This window comes from Mastacembelus armatus, chromosome 4 (genome assembly GCF_900324485.2).
Source record: "Mastacembelus armatus chromosome 4, fMasArm1.2, whole genome shotgun sequence".
NCBI classification, from domain to species: domain Eukaryota; kingdom Metazoa; phylum Chordata; class Actinopteri; order Synbranchiformes; family Mastacembelidae; genus Mastacembelus; species Mastacembelus armatus.
The window spans coordinates 405,985-427,852 of record NC_046636.1 but is presented as its reverse complement, the minus strand read 5'-3'; the positions used below and the strand labels follow the sequence as shown (position 1 = coordinate 427,852).

The 21,868-nt window shown below is 45.6% G+C and overlaps 1 protein-coding gene across 1 annotated transcript; it reads right to left on the bottom strand.

Moving 5' to 3' along the window:
- Positions 1 to 3,935: 3,935 nt before the first annotated feature.
- Positions 3,936 to 20,587, bottom strand: si:ch73-60h1.1 (calcium/calmodulin-dependent protein kinase type IV). Its single transcript, XM_026323787.2, has 11 exons — positions 19,845 to 20,587; positions 15,986 to 16,064; positions 15,826 to 15,888; positions 14,991 to 15,073; positions 14,129 to 14,201; positions 11,103 to 11,193; positions 10,260 to 10,334; positions 9,957 to 10,032; positions 9,352 to 9,478; positions 8,277 to 8,429; positions 3,936 to 8,041 (listed from the first exon to the last, which is right to left on the bottom strand). Exons 1-11 carry the CDS (start codon positions 19,949 to 19,951, stop codon positions 7,544 to 7,546), a joined length of 1,425 nt encoding a protein of 474 aa, XP_026179572.1. The 5' UTR covers positions 19,952 to 20,587; the 3' UTR covers positions 3,936 to 7,543.
- Between the last annotated feature and the right edge of the window lie 1,281 nt (positions 20,588 to 21,868).

Sequence of the window (21,868 nt, the reverse complement as noted above, 5' to 3'; positions counted from 1 at the left end):
TTCTGATGGTTCGTGTTGTGGACAGGCCTCCTGTGCTCACACACACAGTGAATGCAGCATCTGAGTGTTTATGCTACTTCCAGTCACATCAGGTTCATCAACCAGTTACAAATGTGAAGTTAGGCGGATCCCTGTCAATCAAACCCTTCGTAGGGAAAACAGTAATGGGTTTGACAGCATGTGTCAGTGAAACGATGTAACATTAGAGAACCTGCTGGGCAAATGAACAAGCAGATCAGATATTTAAAGGACTGAGTGATGTGGGGCATCTCATGGCATAAAAACTTGTAAAATATAAACTTGCATGTCCACATTAACCTGTAATATCACAGAGTGATGCAGATGACTGGGGGGGGGGGGGGGTTATTTGTCTCTGCTTGTTTGTGTTTTTAGGTCGTGTGAGGAGGCATCAGGACACGTTCAGGGACCCGTGGGATTAAACCCCAGGAGAGGAGTTGTTAAACACAGGGACAAACAGTCAGTATGAAAATGAGAACTGAATATTCAGCAATGAACAAAAGTCTCACGATAAAAAAATAAAGCAAAAAACTGACAAAAGTGTTTCTTGCTGATTTCACAGATGGAACCGGAACAGTCACTTTTTGCAAATGTCCTTGCATCCACAGTTTTTAAGGAACAGAGAAAAGCAGCTGGACACAGCGATCGAACTGTCTGTGGTGCCAACAGTCGAATCAACGTGAAGTTCCTGTTTTTCTGTGAATCACCAACTGACTGAGCCAACGGTCGGTCTGATCCCACAGCAGCTTCTCTCCTCAGGAGACGTCGGTTTTCTGCTCCACCAGTTTGTCACGTTTCTGTTTCCCAGACACAAAGTTTCCTGGTTTCATGAACATGAGGAGGTGATCTGCAGGATTCAGCCTCACAGCAGCAAACTCAACCGTCAGAGGTCACGAGAAGATGGATAAAGGCAAAAGCAGACGAGTCTTCAGGACGGGCTTGGCAGTGACCCTCTTCGTCCTCTTGGGGTGAGACACAAACTGATGGACTGCTCCTTTACTGGTCTGTCTGTGGGTTTTCCGTTAGTGATCCTGTTTTTATGTTTGCAGATGTCGGTCAGCTTGGTGCTTCCCTCCAGGACAGCCCTACTCGATTGTTTTCAGTGGAGAAACTCAGCTGCTGGTGAAGGCTGCAGAAGAAACTGCTGCTTGTCGTGAAGATGATGATCATTGTCAAAACAGGACAACAGGTCGGTTCTTCTAAACGTCAGCCTTGATCAAACATCTGAAGAAATGAAAAAAGGCAACAATCTTTTTGCAGATTGGTTTGTTTCATTTCTGGTTCCTTTAATTTCACAGCTGGGTGCAGTTTCTTATTGAGTCTTACAGAGTCAACAGCAACAGCTATACCTATAGGACTATACCCCCTTAGTCCTAACCAGGGTCCCAGGGATCTGCTGGAGCCTATCCCAGCTCTCTTTGGGTGAAAGGCAGGGGTCCACCCTGGACAGGTCACCAGTCCATCACAGGGTCAAACATCCTGCATTTTGAGAATAAACAGCCAAACAGTAGAAAGACTGCAGAGACTGATGCTTCCACCGGTTACAGAGATAGAAGTTATGAAGCTCAGCTCTGATGTCAGCCATAAAGAACAGTAGTAGTAATGAGCCTGGAATTAACATATGCAAAGCAGCTTCAGATCAGGGACATGTACAGGTTCCCTCCAAATGTTTCCACAGGATAACCGAAGTACACAAACTGCAGAAGCATGCAGTATATCCTGCAGCAAAATCAACAAAGAATTTTCACAAAATTTCTCAGAGCCATGACCACAGACAGAAGGTCCCAGAGGCCCGTCTTTTTCCAAAAACCAGCTCCAGATGCTGAGAACGGCTGTTCGGCTTTTTACCGGCTCTGATTCCACTGCTCCACCAGCTTCTCTCTGCTCACCGCAACGTCTGGAGCTGGTTTTTTAAAATGTGAATTAAAATTCCTGTCATCCTCAGGTTCCTCTGTTGGTCCGTCTCTTCAGATCTTTTCGTCAGTGGTGGTCTCTCAGGATCCAGGCTCTCCTTGCCTGCTGGTCTGTCTGCTGTCGGGATTAGACTCACCTGTGCAGGATGTCCTGTGGTGGGTTGATGATGTGGAGATGACATCAGCCAACTCCCAGGTGTCACTGTTGAGGTCAGAGGAGGGTGGAGCCTACAGCACCACCTCAGTGTGGGAAGTGTCAGCAGCAAACTGGAGGGCTGGATCCACATACTGGTGCGGGACAATCCAGGCAGCACGAGTTTTCAAACAGAAACTGTGCTCACAGGACTGTCATGGGTTTGGTTCCCAGCCTGGGCTCTGAGGCTTCAGTTACCTTTACAGGTTTTCTGTATCTCTTAGATGTGTCACTCAAACACTGGAGTTTTTAGCTTTACTGGTATCACACAAATAAACTTGGAAAATACCTTGTCTTCATTGTTTCAGTCTCAGGACATTTGGGACTGATTTAGAAAACGTTTTCTTTTCTGTACTTTGATAACAGTTATTTGGTTTGTTTTAGCTGAAAAATATATTCACTAAGCAAAATGGACAGATTACAGTGTTTTAATGTTAACATTAATATTTTTAAACAATAAAAACCTCTTCAAACCTTTGGTTGACCCTAATATTGGCAACACAGCTGACTAAAATCACGGCAGGTGAAATGTAAATGAGGTGAAATGAAATGCCATCAGGACTGCAGCAGGTCAAACATGGCACTGCAGTCTGGCAGCAGCGGGTCAAGCTGGTCTAAAAGGTTTTGAAATCACAGGGAACCAGTCTTTAAAGTCTGACTCTGTATGTCAATGACTGATCAGATGAACCTGCAGGTTCCCACCTCAGCTTAGTGCTCAGGGTTCTGGTTCGCTGGTTCTGGGACTCAATGTGTCAGCAGCAGTAAAAAGCCACAGTCCTGTACCTGCTCAGCAGCAAACAGCAGACAGACCCAGTCAGAGATCAGCTGCTGAACATGGTGGAGCATTTAGCAGCTAAAGAGCCAGAGGTTTCTCTCAGGAGGTGGTTGAGACCAAACCCAGAGCTCAGACTGAGAGAACACTGGGCTCAGACTCAGCAGATGGACACAGACACTGGTCCACCTGGACCAGCAGGTTGGTCTGCAGATTAGGAATTGACTGATCACGGGTTCAACTTTAAATGTGAAGATACGGTGTGTCAGTGCTGTGTTCAGTTTGCTGAAACAAATTGTTACTGCAGGAAAATACAGGCTGTAATATAATGCGTGACTCCTCTTTATTCTTTGACTACACAATAAAAAAGATTTTACAGTTAACTTTCCATCATGGGCTGGAATGTATTTTTGTGTCACCGCAAAGAATATGTGCAAATACACTGGGCATTGAACTGTGAGGATTTGCTGAACTGAGCTATTTCTGTGTGATACCTGCTGAAATTCCACTAAAATTCTTCTGCTCATTAGACACATCAGGTCTCGTGTCGCCCTCCAGAAGAAAGAAAAACAGGAGCCATGAGCGATTCTGTCAACTATCCTTTACTTTACATGTGATGTAAACTCTGCCTCAGAGACAGAAACATCCTGCGGTCGGACTGAACCCAGACCAGCTGCAGGATTCAAACTCTGCGTCTGCATCAGCATCGGATATGATGAACAGAAGGTAAATAATACATGCAAAGATACATGTGTGACAGCTGGGACTGTTACACTGTCACTTTCTATGTCTGCCTTCAAAATGAAAAAGGTACAAGTTCACTCATCAAACACAAAACAGCGTTTAGTTTAGCCCCGCCCACCTCAAAACCCCCAAATCTCCCTGGAAGGCTGAGATAAATACAAGCAAAATATTCATGTTTTTACAGAAGAGTATAGATGTAAATCAGTTATACAGTATACATGCTTGTTACCATGAAAACTCCAGTGTGTCCACTTGGCAGGGAGTCAGAAACACCTGTGCACTGCATTTACCTGCCCACAGGTGTTTCTGACTGCAGTCAGAAACACCTGTGGGCAGGTGTGTCCAACAGAAAACTCATGTTTTACCAGATTATTTAAAGAGGAACCAAACTGTCACACAGTCCAGTGATCCAACCATGTGATCCAAAATGAGCTGCAGCGCCCCCTGCTGCTGTGGAAGATTAGGATTTCCTTTCTGTTAGTTTGTCCGTTCCTCTTGTTCCTGTTGCGTCTCTGGTGTGTACAGGCAGAAATAAATACATCTGTTGTTTAACTTAAAGCCACATCTCTGACCTGTCTCTGACTTACAGCTGTGTGAGCTGAACACAGTATTTATCCATTGTCCATGCAGCTGCACTCACAATCATTTTCTTTACCTGCTTGATAAGAAATAATGGATGTTTCCCACAAACAGCTTCACTCTTCCTTATGACTGACAGTAAGTAAAAACACTAATTAAATGACTTTATATGTGTGTGAGACTCAAGAGTGAATTGTACTTTCCCGTCTGATACATAATTTACGGCAAACAGATCTTTGCTTGCCTCTGATTTCTGACACCTTCAGCTGTGTAGTGTCATTTAATGCATCTTTTTAAAACAGAATCAACTGTTGTACCGTTTTCAGCCTGGGAGACAAAAGTTTGGGCTTAAAAATCAACAAGCTCCTGCTTGTCAAAGTTTCCAGGTGAGGGCAAAACCTGAGCCCCATCACTGGGGGGTAAGTCCCATTTGCCTTAACCGCATCCACGCATCCCTCATGAGTCTTAGTCCTGCCCCCATATGACACGAGGGGAGAGGAATCATGCTCCTTCACCTGAGGTGGCCAATCACCTGCTGATTTCTGAAAAAGGGGTGTGTCTTTTCATAAAGGGTGGTTTGCTGTTTCCTTGTTTCTCCTTCACTACGGAGCCAGAACAGTCAAAGTGGGGCAGCTGGACCACGTGAAGACAGATCTCTAGTGGTGAACTTTATCAACCAAGCATCAGCACATTCAGGCTTTACCTTATAGTGATCACAATGAGGATTTTAAGGGCTCTGTAGGTTTGGTTCCTCTTTAAAGACAAAAGTCCTCATTGGACAATGTGGTCCTCCTACAGTGGCTGAGACAGAACAAAATAAACAGAAGGACGTGGAGACGGTCCGTCTTTATCAGGCATCTGAGTGTGTCCAAGTTCAAAGCTCTGGATAAAAACACTGTGCTCCCACGGAGTTATTTATGAAGCACCTGCTCTCGCTTCCAGCACAACGAGTCGTAACAGAGTGAGAGTTTTCACACTCGGAGCTGTTCCTCAGAAGCTTGTTAGGAGAAAAATATTCTGTTCTTCTCTGTAGTTCCTCATTATTCACCTCTTCCTGCCTGCTGGTGTGTGGACGCCAGCATCTACAGTTTGTTTACATGTGGAAGAAGCGGCTTCATAACCCAAATTAGGATCTGAGTCATACGGTGCTCGTCTCAAAAGTATTAGAAGTGTACAAGCTACAAATATGTGAAATATGTGATATTGTTTTTAAGTTCCAATCACATGTACTTGCCTCAAACAACCAATTCATTTGAAATATCTACCCAGTGCCCTGTATCTTCACTGTGGTTATAATAAACTGTACATTTAGTGGTCCTTCAGTTCAAGCCATCACCCTGTGAAATCAGGCGGAGCAGTAAGGGGTTTCCTGTCTTTTACATCATGTTCGATCCTTCTGGGCCAGGTCAGGAGGGACTTCCTGCTCTGGGACCCGAACCTCCGGTGCCCTGACTGAACGCAACTTCTCTAAGTCCTGAACTCTGTTTCATCTCTGTCAACTGAACCAGCTGACGCCAGGATGCACTCAGTCTGGACTGTCTCAGCCACCGTAGGTTTTCCTGTAGATGAGGACTCAGGCCACCTGCTCGTCCCGTTATTTTCTGAGTGGTCTGCCACGTTTTGATCATTTTGGAAGCCCCTGTACAAAAAGAGGTAGAACGTGTGGTTTCAGATCAGAAGAAAGGGTTTGATTTTCAAATTCGGTGTATCTGGGGGTTTGAAAACTGAGCGTGTTTCAGGTTTTATGGAGCGGTAAAGATGTTAGTCCTAATCTGCCGAAAACCAAACTATGTACAGTGCAAACAGGAGATTATCTGAGAAAGTGTAAACGACACATTTTACTAGAAGCTCACGAACACAACACGTCACCTGAACGCCGACGACGGGAGCTACGCTACCTACTCAGATAGGGTGCCAACAATGAAGAGTAGAAAGGATAAAAAACTCAAAGCAGACAAACCTGCAGTTTCTCCTCACAGAGTTTCACAGTAACACACATGCTCCGAAACTAAAGGGGATGCAGAAGAAGAAAAAGCAGAGAGAGAAGCTGCTGTCTCTCTCCTCGTCCTTCACATCAGTCCATGCAGACGTTTCAGCCTTGTTTAATAAAATACAATCAGTCAATCAGCCTTCTGTAGCAGAGCTTTGTCCCATATCAGAACTTAACCTGGGAGCCACAGACCTGACTGGTCAGAAGCTAAATGGTTGGTTTTTGATGTGGTCCAATTACGTTTGTAGACAACGTTACGATTCACTTTTTCTTCAGACCACATCTGCATGTTGTTCAACATTATGACCAGATCTGAGCAGGTGACATCTGTTCCTAAGTCTGGTTTCGTTACTGTCCTAACTACAGACAAGTCCACACCATTTCAGGAGACTTGCCAGAAAAGAAGCTGCATCCTGCAAGAGCAGACCGGGTCCTGACAGTGGGACAGCTAGATGGACTGTGCCTCAAGGCTAAAGACGGATCATGAGACAGTGGGCCCCTGGCCACAGACAGGTAAGACAGGTCTTTTCCGTGTAGTTGTTTGATTTAGTAGTTGAAATAGCCAAATCAAGGCGGTAGCCCCCACATAACCAAACAAAGCCACTAACCAGGATGGAGCTGCAGCAGAAGGTAAATATTCTGTTTGCTCCATGGGTCCTAACAGGATTAGAATTTCCATAGATCCAAACTGGGACAAAATTATTGTGCCTTTGCTGTGAAAGCCCCATGACAAGCTTCCCCTCAGGCTCTAAGCTCATTCATTAGTTCTTTAGTCCATTCTAAAGTTAAAAAAAGAGGCTTCTGGGATACAGAGTCTGATACGTACATTGAGCTAAATAACAGTTGGTTTACCCAATATGACCTGGATAGTCCTGTCTGAGGGGACAGGCACCAAAAACTGGTGAAAGCGGCTGGTTGTCAACGTAATGAAGTCAGCCGGTCTCTGCGTCTTTTTTGACCCATCAGTGTCCTGCTGAATGGAAAAATGCCTTTATGGATGAAGTGTAACCTGATGTTGGTGCAGGTAAAGACAGCACAAGTCTAAGTCCTGATATGGGACAAATGCTTTTTGATTTTCATGTCCTGCATAATGTCCATCCTCCATAAAAACGCCCAACAAACCTCAGTGAGTATGTAGCATGTTAGCATGTTAGCATGAGAGCTGAGGTTGGTTAAATGTCTGCAGGATGTTACAGATTCTTGTGGTTCTGGTGGGATCCAGTCCCAATGAAAGGTCGAAGCTATTTGGGCTAATAAAAATCCGAATCTCATTATTCCTATGGTTTCTGCGGTTGTCTTTAACGGAAGCAGAGTGTAGCTTCTCTGTCATGTGATCACTGGCAGTGGGCGGTCTTACTGGCAGGCTCTGCCCCTGGTGTGTAGCCATTGCTGAGGCTGCTGGGACTGGGGGGTGTGGCCTCGGTCTTGGAGGCGGGCTCTACCACTGAGCAGCTCTTTTGTGGCAGCCGGGGATGGACAAGCATGGTTTTGGGGATGACAGACGCCTGTTGCAGCCCGTCTGCTCGTAGCGGCGGTCTGCTGGGGGTGGGGCCTGTGGGCGTGGTGTTAGAGCTGCGGGGTTTGGGGCTGCAAGGAGGGGAGGGGCTGAGGGCACTTTGGTCAGAGGATTGTGTTTCATCATCCTGCGGCGACTGCTTGTCCAGGGGCGGGGCTTCTTTGTTGGCAGCGGCGGGTCCCGTGGACTCTGGGGGTGGGTCCTGCTGCATGCTGCTTTGCCTGGAAGCACCTGAGCCTGGAATCTCACAGCTGTCGGTACGACGCCGCGAGCCCTCGTGCATCCGACTGGTGGCAACGACGGCCTTCATGGCAGCCTGATGACACACACATGCAGTTTATTAGGAACACCTGGGTCACACCATCTGATCCAACAGTCTGAAAATGACTGGACACTGTTGTTTGTGCAACAGGTTACTGCAACAACTGTGAATCAACAGGTGAGAGGTTCCTGACTGTGTCACACAAGCGAAAAACAAAGTCAGTCCATGTTCTCGATTCTTTGAACACTTGCTGGTTTTTGTTAAGTTGACACTTCGATGCTGTACTCACCTTGAGTTTGCGTCGAGCGTTGAACTCCTGTAGTTTCCTCTGGGTGGTATCCATATGGGAGAAGCGGGCGGCTTTGCCCAGGACCCAGGGGTGCTGCAGGGCCTCCCGGACACTGAGGCGTTTGTGAGGGTCCAGAACAATGAGCTTACTGACCTGCAGACAGAAAAGCAGTGGCAGTTCAGACCAACGTTCTCCAGGTAGAACTCAGGTCGAGTTGTGCAAAACAAGTCTCTCCTTACAAGCTGAAGACTTTCCAGACCCACACAAATCAGTCCCACCTTAGGTCTGAGTAGTTTGAGACAAGTCCTAGTCCGGTATAGCAGTTGCAGTACATGGTGTAGTATCAGTAATAGACGGTATAGCAGTTGCAGTACATGGTGTAGTATCAGTAATAGACAGTATAGCAGTTGCAGTACATGGTGTAGTATCAGTAATAGACGGTATAGCAGTTGCAGTACATGGTGTAGTATCAGTAATAGATGGTATAGCAGTTGCAGTACATGGTGTAGTATCAGTAATAGATGGTATAGCAGTTGCAGTACATGGTGTAGTATCAGTAATAGACGGTTGTAGTACATGGTGTAGTATCAGTAATAGATGGTATAGCAGTTGCAGTACATGGTGTAGTATCAGTAATAGACGGTATAGCAGTTGCAGTACATGGTGTAGTATCAGTAATAGACAGTATAGCAGTTGCAGTACATGGTGTAGTATCAGTAATAGACGGTATAGCAGTTGCAGTACATGGTGTAGTATCAGTAATAGATGGTATAGCAGTTGCAGTACATGGTGTAGTATCAGTAATAGATGGTATAGCAGTTGCAGTACATGGTGTAGTATCAGTAATAGACGGTTGTAGTACATGGTGTAGTATCAGTAATAGATGGTATAGCAGTTGCAGTACATGGTGTAGTATCAGTAATAGATGGTATAGCAGTTGCAGTACATGGTGTAGTATCAGTAATAGACGGTATAGCAGTTGCAGAGACGCAGCTCACAGGCCCAACATGCTCATATCTGTGGATCAAGCAAACAAGACTTTAGTCTTAAGTTCTACTTCAGCAGCAGAACTCACCAAATCCTTGGCATTGAGGGAAACGTCATCCCACCATGGAGACACAAACTCGTAGTCACAGTTGAGGATGCGACTGTACATGTACTGGTCCCCCCTTGGGTCGAAGAAGGGCTCAAACCCACAGAGGCTGGAGGACAGGACAGGTCAGTGCTCATCACAACTGTTCTCAACACGGCTGTAGTAGTAGAAACAAGCTCAGTACATTCACAAGTACTGCAAGTTCAGATAGTTGTACGTCAGTATTTCCATGTAGTACTACTTCATCCTTGGACTTCACTACACGTCAGAGCCAAACCTTGTACCTTTTCCTGCTCTACATTTATCAGTAGTGTTTCTATTGTTATTGCAGTAAAATGTGGCTGCCATTCAGATAATTCATGACAACACAGGAATTAAGATGACGATCATTGTTTTTCTGTTTCCAGCCGTTGTCATGGAAAAACATCAACACTCAGCTAATGAGATAAACAGGAAGTTGTGTCTCATCACTTCTAATGACTGTTACGAGACAGATGGGAGAAATAAAATGTAAATCCATACTGACGGGAACAGGCCGAGCTTGTGTGTGTGTGCATGGCCTGGCAGCAAGGTGCTAATGGACTCACAGGATGTAGAGGATGACGCCCACTGACCACATGTCCACCTCGGGGCCGTAGGCATTTCCCCGCAGGATCTCTGGAGCTGCAGACAGAGCAGGCAGATGGCTGAGAGAAGCTCAGACTGAGATGAATGTGAAATCCAGTCAAGCTGCAGTGAACACATCACTGCCTGCCATAGGATGTACTACAGGTCCTTAAACACATCTACTGATGTTACTGCTACTACTGTGTTGTCTAATCCTGCCAGTATACATGAATTACTGCAAGTGCAGCTACTGCACAGTGTATTCACAGTGCCTGGGTACATACCACAGTACCCCGGAGTACCACAGACGGTCTTCATGGTCACCTGGTCGTCGACGATTTTGGAAAGACCGAAGTCAGCTGGATTAGACAAGAAATTTCTTTGTTAGAACTGAAAAAAGAGACAGAGTTCAGTTTGTATTTCACTGTGGAGCTTCACACATAAAATTTGTTGTTTCTATTTCCAGTCATGAGTAGGTGAAACAGGGCAGGGTGCAGGTGGAGGAAAATGTGTTTCTCTGCAGGAGAGTCTGAACTGCTGGGAGGTGTTGGCAGAGCAGAGTCTGACTGAACCGGGAGGAACCTCCTGGGGGCCGACACAGAGACAGTCTCCACCAGCAGCTCCTGAAACTGTTTCTCAGATTCAGCTCACACACAGTTTTTCACTAAAGTTTGTTTCCTTCAGGTGCCATCAGGCAAGTATGGCACTTAAAGGAGCAGCCAGTCATTCAGTGTGTGTGTTATTGAGTCCAGATCCCATCCAGAGACTGGCAGCACCTGTGAATCCAGAACCTGGTTCATCTTATGGGTCTGAGCCGTAGACCTCCATTGTTGTCCAAAAACTATTAAAAACACAGCAGGGAGCCACACCGCTGACCTGGCTCACATGGTTCTTCCTCACCAACAATGGGAGGCCCGTCTCTTTCCAAAAACCAGCTCCAGACGCTGAGAACGGCCGTCACTGTTTACAGGCTCTGAAGGAACAGAGAGTCCACTGGTCTCTGGTTCCACCTGCTCCACCTCCTTCTCTCTGCTCACAGCAACGTTTGGAGCTGGTGTCACCAAGTGCAGTGGTGTGGCTCACGATTTTAAATATACTGCTCAAAGAAAGTGTGTGCAAGGTGTTACCTATCTTGAGTGGAGCGTCTAGCGACAGGTCAGCGTACAGCAGGTTCTCTGGTTTGAGGTCACGATGCACGACACCATTCTCATGTAGATACTGAAACACACAAAAAGCAGAAACACGATGTGGAAGCTGCTCACTAATGCTACTGTTCTGCACCCCTGCTGCTGGCTGCAGGGCCCATGGAGGAGGGTGGAGGTCTGTGGAGGGTTTGGCAGGATGTTCTGAAACTGTGAGGTGACAGATGGCCTCTTCCTACAGCTCCCAGCATCCCCTGCTGCTCTCTGAACACTCACTTCCTTCCTTCGGCCAAGGTTCACAGTGAGGCTCTGAAGCCGAGTTCACTCTGACAGCAGCATCACAGTGTTCGTACGTTTGTGTCTTTCAGTCTTTCTGTGAAACACTGATGTCTTTTCAAACGATCCAACAGTTTGATTTCATTTACCCTGTCACCATCAGTGTGCCGACAGAAGTGCTGGTTCTGTACTTCCAGGTTGCTGTGATTGCAGGATGTTGCTGTAGTTGCAAGTGTTGCTGTGGGGTCAGTACAGCCAAAGTTACAGTTGTCTGGCTGTGCTTTCGTGGTCGCAGTGGTTACTTATTTATGCCTTGAGATGATGCTTGTGATTTGGTGCTATACAAATGAATAGATGTTGCTGCAGTTGTAACAGTTTGCTGCGTCAGATTTACAGTCAGGGTTGTCGAGTTCGTTACAGGCGTCGCTCTGGTTGGTGTAATTTGTTTTTTAGACAGAGGAGCTGCTGTGGTGTAACATGCTGTTAGAAGTTTCTGTGCTACACTGATGGTCCACTGTTGGAACTGTTGGAACCAACATCTGACATTTTACAGACTTCTGATAAACTGACACAGTGGTTCCTAATAAATTGACCACTGAGACATAAACAGCGTATGTTTCTGTGCAGCAGATGTAGGTCAGCTGTGCCCTGTGTGTGGTAATCCTCTGGTTTTAATCTGCAGCTGCACGATGGAAGCTGCTGTTACACAAGAGACCTGAGGCTGCTACCACCGTGCAACCTCGCTGCTGCCAGCAACACCTGCAACTACAGCATCACCTGCAACTACAGCAACACCTGCAACTACAGCAACTACAGCAACACCTGTAACTGCAGCAACACCTGCAACTATAGCAACACTTTCAACTACAGCACCACCTGCAACTACAGCAACAACTGCAACTACAGCAACACCTGCAACTACAGCAACATCTGCAACTACAGCAGCATCTGCAACTACAGCAACACCTGCAACTACAGCAACATCTGCAACTACAGCAACACCTGCAACTACAGCAACATCTGCAACTACATCAACACCTGCAACTACAGCAACATCTAACTACAGCAACACCTGCAACTACAGCAGCATCTGCAACTACAGCAACACCTGCAACTACAGCAACATCTGCAACTACAGCACCACCTGCAACCACAGCAACACCTGTAAACACAGCAACACCTGCAACTACAGCAGCATCTGCAACTACAGCAACACCTGTAACCACAGCAACACCTGCAACTACAGCAACACCTGCAACTACAGCAGCATCTGCAACTACAGCAACACCTGTAACCACAGCAACACCTGCAACTACAGCAACACCTGCAACTACAGCAGCATCTGCAACTACAGCAACACCTGCAACTACAGCAGCATCTGCAACTACAGCAACACCTGTAACCACAGCAACACCTGTAACCACAGCTTGTTTACAGTCAGTGTTGTGTAAGCATGTCGGTGAACACAGCGCCACATGTTGATATTTAAACAGGATTTTTGTGCCATTCAGTTCGACTAAATCTGCAGAGAAACAGGAAGGTAGTGATTCACCAGCTGGAGGACGGACTCCTACACTCCAAACCTTAAAGCAGCAGTTCAACCTTTAGAGAAATTCTTCTAGACATTTCTGATGGATATCAGTTTCACCTCTGCATGTTCAGGTCACATTTAGCCTAGCTTAGCACACAGACTGGAAGCAGAGGGAAACTGTTAGCCTAGCTCCATCAAGAAAAAAATGCACCTTTAGCCAGTTTAGCCAGTAATCAAACTGAACGCTAACTGGGACAAAAGGCTAATTCAATCTATGCTGAAATGATTTATACAATAACTCTAGACTAAGAACCAGAAGCTCAATCAAAGCTCAGCAGAATTTAAAATCATTAATTGAATACCAAATCAGGACCATGCTAGGTGGCTAATGCTACCAAACCAACAGGTTAGATTTAGATGCTAACATCCAGAAGGAATAAGGCCCCATGTGGATCCAATGTGAGTCCTTTGGCTGCTTTGAACGCTCTCCATGTGAAAAAGCCAAAGCCATGTTAACCCTGGTTGTTGGTCTTTCTTTGTCCCACTCTCTCTGGGCTAAAGAACGCCGCCTCTTGGCTCTGGCAGCCACTGGTTCCCACTTTGAGCTGCAGAGACTCCTCCATGGCTGCTGTTGGAAACCACTACTGGCTTCTTCTGACCTTGGCCAGGTGGCAGGGGGGCTCGTTGACAGAGCGGACTTTGACAACACGGGGTAGAGGAACTGGAATAACAACAGAAGGGCTGTAGGTAGCAGAGAGTCCTGGGGTCAGAAGGCTAGACCTTGAAAAATTATGTTTTTGTGTTTAAACATTAACACAAGTGTCAACGCCAGCTGGTCCTGACACAGACATAAAACCCCAAAATGATAATCAATACAACAAGTCACGCTAGACTGTTAATGTGAACAAAAAACCAGGTTTTGCAGTGCAGTCTAGCACTGACAGGTTGCAGCTCAGTGCCGGACACTTTGCAGCCTAAAGAGAAGCTCTTGGCTGGTTGCAGTTTGCTTTGTGAAGCTGCAGACGCTGAACAGACGGACAAGCAAGCTGTAATCTAATGAGGAGAGGACTGGATGGAGCCCAGTGATCCACACTGACTGTGACCAATGTCACCAGAGACATGTCTGCTGTTTGATCAGCACCACATTCAGATAGAGCTGAGATTTCCTGACTCAGGGAGGAGACAGTGAATGCAGCAGTCTTACCGCCACAGCTTCCAGGATCTGTTTGATGACGTGAGCGGCGTCTCTCTCGCTGTAGTAACCTCGCTCCACAATCCTGGATAGAACAAAAGATAAATATCACATGATAAACTGGATCAACATTCCAGTTGGTGCATTTGTCCAAAGTGGACTGTGACAAGAGAAGATTCATCTACTCTGAACATCACAGGAAGAGGAAGTACTGAGGGGAGGAAACACTTTAAAGGAGCGGTTCAACACTGAGGGAATAAGGTTTGCAGAGTTGGTTAGTTTAGCTTAGCATAAAGACTGGAATCAGGTAACCTGCTAACCCACTAACAGCTGAGAACTCCACCCCTGCAGCTCCTTAACGAACAGGCTGCATCTCATGTGTTGAGTCAACAGACGTGAAAACAACAGTGAGTGGCTGCAGGGGGAGTTTCATGCTGTTCCCCTCTGAGTGCGGTGACTTCCCAGAGGTTCTGCCTGGAAATCTCAAGGTGACGTTTGATTCCTGGAAACCAGAGGATCCAGAGGGAAGCAGCTCTGTTTATTCTGTCTGCTCTCACACGTCCACTGATTCAAGCAACATCAACCGGCTGTTTAATCACTGCAGTTTCACCAGCTGACCTAAGCCTTCGTTAACCTTCCCTACGTAAAACACTGTGCACTACATTTCCATTCATTCTGCACCATGACGACCGGACAGTTGTCTGGTCCTCATGGCTTCAAAGGGCTGCTTGAGGGTTCAGACCTGGTTGTAGGTTCAGGTTAGAACCAGATTTAGGTTTGGACAAGGTCAAGGTTGGGGTCAGACATGTAATAAGGGCTGCATCATGTCACTGAAGGTCCTCACAAGGACAGAAAGAGCAGCATGTGTGTGTACCTGTCAAACAGCTCCCCCCCGGTCACCAGCTCCAGGACCAGAGCGATGTCAGTGTCCGTCTCAAAAATCTCCTTCAGCTGAATCTGACCCACAACAAGCAGAACAGGAGGAAAAACACAGGCTTAGAACTGAAGTAGGATGTTCAGAGGAACACCTGGACCACCTGCTGCCAGACACAGGTGACCCAGAAGACCGGCGCAGCAGAACCCAGTTGCACAGGACTAGACACATAAAAATATGTTTGATGTTCCCAGTCACAATTGTAAAATTATAAATTATAAAAGTTGGTTTATGCCTTATGCCCCAAGAGAGCTGGGATAGGCTGCTGAATAGGACTAAGCCGACATACATAATGGATGGTTTATGCCAGTCTGGACCTGCTGTGCCAGACCTAGTCGGAACAGGAACCCCTGTGTCGGACTGATCAGTCTAATCCAACGGTTCAGTTTGTGATCAGGCTGTTTCACAGGATGATCAGGTTGTGCTGCTGTTGGACTAGACTGAGTTATAGTGACAGATGGTTCCAATTTATATCAGTGAGGCTAAATAACAGTGTGACCCGGAGATTGTTTAAGAGACAAATGAAATGTGAATACAGAACAGGGAAAAAACTCTGGAGACACCAACCTGGAAACAGCTAGACCCTGGCCAGTACCACATCAGGAATATATACTGACGGTGGTTATCATTATTCATTTAATATTAATCTAGAGAAAACCTGGTCTTACAGTAAAGACACCACAAATTAAATATTATCGTATGTGACTGATGTGTGCAGAGTCGCAGAATATTTCTGGATTGGTCACAAAGAGAAATCACAGTGAGAAAAACTTACAATGTTTGGGTGGGAGAGACGCAGCAGGACGCCAATTTCAGTACGAACGATTTTCTTGTCGATCTAAAATAGAAGAAAACATGAGCCACAGTTAGCTTAGCTTAGCATACCCTGTCATGACCTCTGACCTCAGTTCTCCCACTATTGACGCGTCACTGACCGTTTTCTTGAGGACTTTGACTGCGTAGGGTTTCTGAGTCTGCTTCTCTTCACAGCGATACACAACAGACGTCGCCCCTCTGAAGGAAAACACACAAACAGTTAAGGTTTTTAGAGACACGTTAGACATGAGCAGTGTGTTTGTGCAGCAGCGTTACTCTGGATTAAAGACAAAAAATGGGCTTTTATTCATTACACAGACTCGTGGAGTTGTCATGGCAACGTCTGCAGGTTTAGAGACACCACAGTATTTACAACATGCACAGTTTGGTTTTTAGAGCTTGTGTTTTCTGATTGGCTGCTGTGTTTGGAGCCTCAGGGCCACCGTACTTCATATGGTTCAGGAAATGTTCTGAACGTTCAGACTCTGGACTGAGTCCGTTTGTTAGGAACCTGGGTCTGGGTTTAACTAATAGCTAAAACAGGTGAGAGCAGAGGATGTACCTGTTCTGAGACGTCTCTTTTTAATCCCAGATTATTTCCACTCACTTCTGCTTTGCTTTTTTTTAATCTTTCTTCAGACACTCAACACTTCCTGCAGATTTTCACATTAAAAGCTGCTCCCATTAGGAACAGCAGGAATTAAGCTGCTGGGAAACATTAGATGTGACAGAGGAACACAAGGGCACCAGTTATTGACAGCAGGACAGAGAATCTGATGCCACCTGACATTTACAGTCGGCAGTTGTTTCCTGAGAAACCCAGGTTGAAATCCTGCACCAGGAAACACTCCAGCGGTTCTGATGTGAAAGACTGAGTGAACACAGTAGAAACAGCAGCAACTTCACACTGAGCTCTGGTGAACATCATGGATTTGTATCAGCAAAGGAGACAGGAGCAGGACGTGGACTCATGTCTCCGCTCATAAACCAGGTCAGATCCATATTAAAGACCTGTCACTGATACACACCTGGTTCTGAAAGGGTCCGGCTGAGAACTACCTGCCCCACTGAGCTGTGTCTGTTTCCCGATACATCACCAGTTGTTTCCCAGTCTGCTGCAGACCAGACCACTGGGACCAGTGTAAAATCTGGTTTACATCATGTTTTAGCCACGTGATGTTTGTCTCTTCAGAGCCTGCGAACACTTTAATCCAGACTGTCAAGCAGCTGACGTTAACTACCTTATATACTTCTAATTTGAAGTACTTTATATACCGCTGGGAAGCTGACGTTAACTACCTTATATACTTCTAATTTGAAGTACTTTATATACCGCTGGGTAGCTGACGTTAACTACCTTATATACTTCTAATTTGAAGTACTTTATGTACCGCTGGGTAGCTGACGTTAACTACCTTATATACCTCTAATTTGAAGTACTTTATGTACCGCTGGGTAGCTGACGTTAACTACCTTATATACCTCTAATTTGAAGTACTTTATGTACCGCTGGGTAGCTGACGTTACCTACCTTATATACTTCTAATTTGAAGTACTTTATGTACCGCTGGGTAGCTGACGTTAACGACCTTATATACTTCTAATTTGAAGTACTTTATGTACCGCTGGGTAGCTGACGTTAACTACCTTATATACTTCTAATTTGAAGTACTTTATGTACCGCTGGGTAGCTGACGTTAACTACCTTATATACCTCTAATTTGAAGTACTTTATATACCGCTGGGTAGCTGACGTTAACTACCTTATATACTTCTAATTTGAAGTACTTTATGTACCGCTGGGCAGCTGACGTTAACTACCTTATATACTTCTAATTTGAAGTACTTTATATACCGCTGGGTAGCTGACGTTAACTACCTTATATACTTCTAATTTGAAGTACTTTATATACCGCTGGGTAGCTGACGTTAACTACCTTATATACTTCTAATTTGAAGTACTTTATGTACCGCTGGGTAGCTGACGTTAACTACCTTATATACCTCTAATTTGAAGTACTTTATATACCGCTGGGTAGCTGACGTTAACTACCTTATATACTTCTAATTTGAAGTACTTTATGTACCGCTGGGCAGCTGACGTTAACTACCTTATATACTTCTAATTTGAAGTACTTTATATACCGCTGGGTACCTGACGTTAACTACCTTATATACTTCTAATTTGCAGTACTTTATGTACCCATGGGTACCTGACGTTGACTACCTTATATACTTCTAATTTGCAGTACTTTATGTACCCATGGGTACCTGACGTTGACTACCTTATATACTTCTAATTTGAAGTACTTTATGTACCGCTGGGTAGCTGACGTTGACTACCTTATATACTTCTAATTTGAAGTACTTTATGTACCGCTGGGTAGCTGACGTTAACTACCTCATATACTTCTAATTTGAAGTACTTTATGTACCGCTGGGTACCTGACGTTGACTACCTTATATACTTCTAATTTGAAGTACTTTATGTACCGCTGGGTACCTGACGTTGACTACCTTATATACTTCTAATTTGCAGTACTTTATGTACCCATGGGTACCTGACGTTGACTACCTTATATACTTCTAATTTGCAGTACTTTATGTATCCATGGGTACCTGACGTTGACTACCTTATATACTTCTAATTTGAAGTACTTTATGTACCGCTGGGTAGCTGATGTTGACTACCTTATATACTTCTAATTTGAAGTACTTTATGTACCGCTGGGTAGCTGACGTTAACTACCTCATATACTTCTAATTTGAAGTACTTCATGTACCGCTGGGTACCTGACGTTAACTACCTCATATACCTCTAATTTGAAGTACTTTATGTACCGCTGGGTAGCTGACGTTAACTACCTCATATACTTCTAATTTGAAGTACTTCATGTACCGCTGGGTACCTGACGTTAACTACCTTATATACTTCTAATTTGAAGTACTTTATGTACCGCTGGGTACCTGACGTTAACTACCTTATATACTTCTAATTCGAAGTACTTTATATACCGCTGGGTAGCTGACGTTAACTACCTTATGTACTTCTAATTTGAAGTACTTTCCATACTGCTGGGTATCTTGGGAATTTCCCCCCAGGGATCAATAAAGTTTGATGATCAGTCTGTATTTTGTTGGATCCATCTGATCCTGAAAAGGAACTAAAGTTATCAGATAAATGTAGAGCAGGAAAAAGTCCATGGTTTGACTCTGACATGTAGTGAAGTCCAAGGATGAAGTAGTACTAGATGGAAATACTCAGGTAAAGTACAAATACTTTGGTACTGGACTGAAGTAAATGTACTGAGTTAGATTCCACCACTGTTGACATGTAGACCTATAGTGGGTCCAACTGATGTCGTCCAAAGCACTTGGACCAGACCTGGGAACAAAACCACCACTGTACAGGGCCAGTGATCTGTGAACCAGGTACCAGTAAAACACTGACAAGGTTTCCACTGGGACTGAACTGTGGACACCAGTTCCCCAGATTTGGTTCCCAGTACTGTACCCTGAGGTCACAGTAATACTATATTCTCTCCAGTGGGAACACCAGTAGAACCAGTCCGGGGTTGGCTGGGACCCCTGTGTTCCCTGGGGATGCACAAAGCCCCCCCATCAACTGCTGCTGCCTCGAGGTTTTGTTGTTAGGTCTGGTCCAAGTCCACTTCAGACCACATCTCATTATCTCATGAGATATGTAAAAGGCCCCGCCCCTCCAACAAACCAGCCAATAGGAGTCGCATTTTTTGTTTTGTTTACTCGGTTTCTGAGTCCTAGTTGTTGTTTTGAGTCATTTCATTGATTGACCAACATGAAATATCAACGAGCGCAGACACAGACCTGGGCCCCGTAAACCCTGGGCCCCCTGAGCCCAGCAATCCTCAGTCAGACCCACTACAGGACTGCATGTCCCGTTTGTTTAACAATGCTGCATAAGAGTTTTCCCCTGCCCCGTAACAAAGTGGTCCAGACCTGCCCAGCTCGGAGCTCAGGGTGTAGAACTCCTCCACCGTCCCGTCCCGCCTTGACCCGTCCACCCAGAAGTCCACCGGCTCTGAACCAGGCCGGGATGTTGGCATGATGACAGCAGGTCTTCCTCAAACAGGGACCAACAGGACCAAGTCAAAATCACACCAGGACCAGGACCGGTTCAGACCGGGTCAGGTGTGACCCGTTCAGAACCAGGAACACAGTAATCCAGATCAGATCTCAAATTTAAATCCAGCTCGGTAAAACCCAGATTAGAGGAGCAGAAGGGGGATGATTCATGATCCTGATGGGCTTTAATCCAGACCAGCAGCAGGCGGAGGAGGATCCGCCTGCTCCGTCAAACTCAGGACCGAGAGAAAGACCAGAACAGAAAACCGTCTTGGATCAGCCCGGCTCTTATTCCAGACCGCAGCAGGAACCGTGATCCAGATGTGTCGCAGCGCCCATCAGGCCTAAAGCCTCTCAGATCTCGGATCAGTTCAGTCCATCTCCCTCCTCCCGGGATTTTGTCGGATTTCCGCGTTTTTACCGGCGATCAGGGTCCGTGGCGGCGTCCGCAGCGAAGCAGCCTCCCGAGGAGGGTCCGGCCCGGAGTCGGCGGAGCCTGGCTGATTTTTCACCGGGGACAGAGTGCGAAGCCCGGACAGCTTAGGAGCGGGGAGTCGGTGTGTGATGCTCGAAGCTGCGGTTCCAGGGCAGAGCTGCTCCAGATGTCGCTGGATCTGCGGACGGAGCTGCGGCTGTAATCCGACGGCCCCGCCCTCTGCACCAGGACGGCCAATCACTGCGCTGCTCGGGGCCAAGACGCGCTCCCATTGGACGATCGGACCGTCAGTCATCGAAGCCTCTGTCAGCAACCTAAATACAGAAATAACCTAAATACAGAAATGTTAGCGTGACATGTGCGGGCTGAGATCCTGCGGGATTCAAACCCTGGAAACACGAAAACACGTGATTCTATTCGTTTGTGTCCTCAGCAGCAGGTGTGTGGTCCAGGTGAGTTACTGGTCTCCTTCGGCAGGTGTTGCAGGCTCAGGGATGTGGTCCAGGAACACTGGGAGCTGAGACTGGACACGGAATCGATTACTGAACTATCCAACAGTCAGATATTAGGAAACACTTTTTAAAACTATATACAAGAAAATATATTAAATAATTATTAGTGAAGTTTTATATAAATTATACATTTATATATAAATATAAATTAGTAATGAATTGGGATATAATATAAAAATATCTGAAAGAACACCTGGATTACAGCTGAGAGAAGGACCAGAGTTTCAGTAAAGTCTGATCTTATCTTTATGGACTGATCCATGCTGATGTTTACCAAGGCACAAAGTCACATTTTCCAGCATGTGAATGTTTGTTGACAAGAGGAAACAATAATACACGTAATGATTTTTGAAATGAGTCATTTTCAGTTACAGTTGATCCTCATGGCTGCATTTAGCCTACAGGTATTTTAACTTTTTATAAATATAGGCCTGAAAAATAATAGCAGGTGATTTTCTATTGTTTCTAATATATTGTCTGCACATTTGCTCCTGCTGATTGTTTGGATATATGAATGTGGTTTGGTGCAGTGACTCGAATTACACTGTTATGACAATTACAGTTTTTCTCATCAAACAGCAGATGCAGAGTCAAAATCCAGCACTACAGTTTTGATTGAAAACAAAACTTTATTTTATAATTTGTGGCACATATACATTTGCAGCAGCACGGTGGTTTAGTGGTCAGCCCTGTCGCCTCACATCAAGAAGGTTCCTGGTTTCAAACCCATCAGGGCCCTTTCTGTGTGCCTGTGCTTGTGTGGGTTTTCTCCAGGTACTCTGGTTTCCTCCCACAGTCCAAAAACATGTATGTCAGGTTGATTGGTGACTCTAAATTGCCCATAGGAGTGAGTGTGAGTGTGTGAGGTTGTTTGTCTCTATGTGGCCCTGTGATGGACTGGGGACCTGTCCAGGGTGGACCCCTGCCTTTCACCCAGAGAGAGCTGGGAT